Raw genomic sequence first — 4,119 nt, 5'->3', positions numbered from 1 at the left:
GTGTGTGTGTGTGTGTGTGTGTGTGTGTAAGAGTGGGCATGGTTATGTGATAAGAAGTTTACTTCCCAACCACATGGTTCCAGGTTCAGTCCCACTGTGTGGCACCTTGGGCAAGTGCCTTCTGCTACTTCCACTATAGCCTCAGACTGACTAAAACCTTGTAAGTGGATTTGGTAGACAGAAACTGAAAGAAGCCCATTGTATATGTGTGTGTGGGGTGTATGTGTGTTTATGTTTGTATCTCCTTGTCTTGATATTGTGTGTGGTTGTAGATGAATGTCATTCATTTTTAATATTCTGTGGAAACATGTCTCACTTTGAGAAAATATTACCTTGCTTGGAAACAACTAAGAGTTGGCAACAGGAAGGGCATCCTATCATAAAAAAATCTGCCTCAATAATCTCTATCCAATCCCTACAAGCATGGACATCATCATCATCATCACAATGATAGTACTTAATCAAACTCAAAAGGATGAAAAAACAAATTTCACCTGTACGGGATTTAAAATCAGTGCAGGAAAGAATTCTGCAAGGCACTGTAACCAACACCCTAATAAGCCTACCAGTTCATCACTTACCTGAGTAAACTCCCATTGACAATGAATATCTGCTCTATTATGACTGGAATGTGCCAAGTACTACAGCTCAAACTCAAGTCCTTGAAATAACTGCAAAATAAACCCATGATCCTTATATCTGTCATCAGCATTCTCCTTTTATTATCCATTTTTCCATATTTGTGTGTGGGACAGGGAATTCATTGAGGGAGATTTTCTATGGCTAGATGCTCTTCCTGTTGCTAACCCTCACCTGTTTTCAAGCAAGGTAATACTTCCTTGTGGGTGGATATATTTTCACTGATGACTGAAAACAATCCAAACCACTTGTATGATGGTGGTGTCCATTTACAACTATTGCCCTCTATCAATTCAAGGAGACACCCACTCACCCACATACATATGCAGACACACACACACACACACACACACACACACACACACACACACACACACACACATAAACTTCTTTCAGTTTCTATCCACCAAATCTATCTACTGTGTCTATTGATTTGAATGGTCAGTTCTTTGTTGATGTCATTAATATTTGACAACATCCTGCTTCTGTTAGGTGAATACAGTGATTCAGGTTCAATTTCTATGCAGTGAATTGGTGTTTGAGAAATGTTCCTGCAATATATATTTCTTCACAATTTTAGCATTCTTTCCAAAAATCAGATTTCTGCTTTTACAGGCCATATCTGCATTTAGAAATATTCTTTCCTCATTTTTCTGATGGTATGCTGACCAGTATGTACGAATTGATATTTCCACAACAAATGTCCATATTATCATTGTTTGTTTAAGACAAATTTTGCTTCTTTCTACAATTGCTTCAAGTTTTCCAGTTATCTTTTACTTTGAACAGATATACAAACAGTAATTAAATCTTTTCATTCATTCCTTTGCCTGAAGATACACAAGTTTGATTTGGTGATGATAAAGATATTTTGATGGCATGGATTGTGTGTCACTATAAAAGGTATCATATTATGGACTTGTGTTCCTCTTTCTTTGGTTGTTCTGTAGCTACTTGCTTGTGTTGGGACCATGAAAAAATGTCCTGAATAAATGGCTGGGGTTAGGAAGGGCACCAAGCCATAAAAACCATGCCAAAAAGGAAATAATGAAACATGATGTGGTCCTCTAACCTGTTGAATCCTGTCCAACCATCCTAAACATGTCAACATGGAAAGCAAACATAGAATGGTAATGATGATGATCGGAACATTTTTTCCTGAAATTGTTATGCTATGTAAGACTCATTGTCCTTCAGAATATAGTCTTTTTTTTTTATTTCAACAATCACTGAAACTGCTACAATGTTAATTTATTTTGACAGCACAGAGGAATGAAAGCATTTAAGCAGTTCTTGACACACACTGCTGGTATACACTTATATAATTTCTGGCTTGATTGTGAAGAATTTAAGGACACAATGGAAGAGTACATTGACAGTGTGAACATTCAAAAAAGAAACCAGCTGTTCAGGTTTGTGAGAATGGAGTAATAACATTTCTTTTTAAATAATTATAATTAATTTGTGTGTGTGTGTGTATGTGTGTGTGTGTGTGTGTGTGTGTGTGTGTGTATGTTTGTTTCAGTCATTTAGCTTAAGGCCATGCTGGGGCATGGCCTTAATGTGTTTAGTTGACCAATCTAACCCCAATACTTGGTTATTAAGTCTGATACTTATTCTTCAATCAGTCTCTTTTACTAAACTGCTAACTTATGGGGGGGACATAAACAAGCCAGCACCAGTTTTCCAGCAGTGGGACTGGAGACAAACACAGTGGGACTGGAGACAAACACAGTGGGACTGGAGACAAACACTACAGCAACATCATCCTTAACAATACACTCTATGTCACTCAACTTGATCAAGCGTAAAAGAACAAATACACACAGAAACAGCTGCAATATGAATAGCCTCACTTGATTGAAACACAGTGCTGGGGCACACGTCACCAACAATAAATGTACCGTTGAATTCTTTGCTAGCTTCCACTATGGTCACTACCTGAGCTGATGGCAATGTAGAAACAGACTGTGCAGTTGAGAGAATACAATATGTCTAGACTGTCACATTGCACTCTATGCAAATTCATTATGCATGTTAAAATGTGCAGTATGGTTTTTCAGATAGGTGGAAGCAAAATGTAAATGGGAAGATTATTTGGTCAATGTCTTACATTCCATCTAGGTTCTAAGTTATCTTTTCGAGTCATGTTGACTCATAAGGGTCGGTGTCCTGGTTTCATGGTGTATAAGTTCCCCACCTGGATGGGATGCTAGTCCATCACAGGATTACTCATTTTTGCCAGCTGAGTGGACTGGAGCAATATGAAATGAAGTGTTTTGCTCAAGAACACAATGTGTTGTCCAGTACAGGAATCAAAACCACAATCTTACAATCAAAATTCCAACACCTTAACCACTAAGCCACATGGCTCTACTCTATATTCCATGGGATTGCTCAAATAGGTCTTAGCTACTATTACTATTTCGACTACTACTACTACTACTACTACTACTACACAACAACAAAAACAACAACAACAACAGCAACAACAACAGGTAGTCAGGTAAAAAATAGGTTAGTGAATAGAAAATAAAACTTATATATACTTAAAAAATATGCCTGAAACTATTTAAAATGTTTTCTTTTTCTTTCTTTTGTTACCTTTGAATAATTTTTCTGTTTTTTTTTTTTTTTTTTTTTTTTTTTTTTTTCCATTTATGAAACAACACTCCAGAGATATTCAAGATAAATACAAGATGAGTCTGACAAAAGAAGCTAAGGACCAAATTCAAAAGTCTGTAAATAATGTGAGTCTGAGTCATACAATTTTTGTCCAGACTCAATATGATGTCTTGCGAAGACTTCGAACATATTGGATCCCTCGTTACTTTTTACATCTTGAAAGGAACAGTAAATTACTGTAAGAATCAATTTTTGATTTTCATTGTTAATTTTTGTTTCCATAGCTTTCAGTTGTTTTCAATTTGAAATTAAATTTATTCGACTCCTTCATCATCATCATCATCATCATCATCATCATCTGCCCAAGTTATAGTAGAAGACACTTTCCACACAGTGGGAGTGAACTTGAAACCATGTGGTTGGGAAGCAAGCTTCTTACCACACAATATATATATATATATCATCATCATCATCATTATTATTTAATGTCCGTTGTTTATGTATATAATGATGAACTTCTTTAAGTTTCCCTCTGCCAAATCCACTCACAACGTTTTAGTCTACCCAAGGCTATAGCAGAAAACAATTGCCTAAGATACTTCACAGTGGGACTGAATCAAGAAGCATCATCATCATCATCATCATCGTTTAACGTCCGCTTTCCATGCTAGCATGGGTTGGACGATTTGACTGAGGACTGGTGAAACCGGATGGCAACACCAGGCTCCAGTCTGATTTGGCAGAGTTTCTACAGCTGGATGCCCTTCCTAACGCCAACCACTCAGAGAGTGTAGTGGGTGCTTTTACGTGTCACCCGCACGAAAACGGCCACGCTCGAAATGGTGTCTTTTATGT

The 4,119-nt window shown here is 37.1% G+C and overlaps 1 protein-coding gene across 1 annotated transcript in view; it reads left to right on the top strand.

Moving 5' to 3' along the window:
• Positions 1-4,119, top strand: part of LOC106867448 (uncharacterized) — an 89,881-nt gene that overhangs the window by 40,853 nt on the left and 44,909 nt on the right. The window contains exons 10-11 of the mRNA XM_014912326.2: positions 1,903-2,051; positions 3,317-3,502. Coding sequence (XP_014767812.1) covers positions 1,903-2,051; positions 3,317-3,502 — 335 coding nt within the window. The remainder of the gene's footprint in view (positions 1-1,902; positions 2,052-3,316; positions 3,503-4,119) is intronic.

The sequence above is a fragment of the Octopus bimaculoides genome, chromosome 6 (genome assembly GCF_001194135.2).
Source record: "Octopus bimaculoides isolate UCB-OBI-ISO-001 chromosome 6, ASM119413v2, whole genome shotgun sequence".
NCBI classification, from domain to species: domain Eukaryota; kingdom Metazoa; phylum Mollusca; class Cephalopoda; order Octopoda; family Octopodidae; genus Octopus; species Octopus bimaculoides.
The sequence above is the reverse complement of the archived record's forward strand: the minus strand, read 5'-3'. Positions and strand labels throughout refer to the sequence as shown.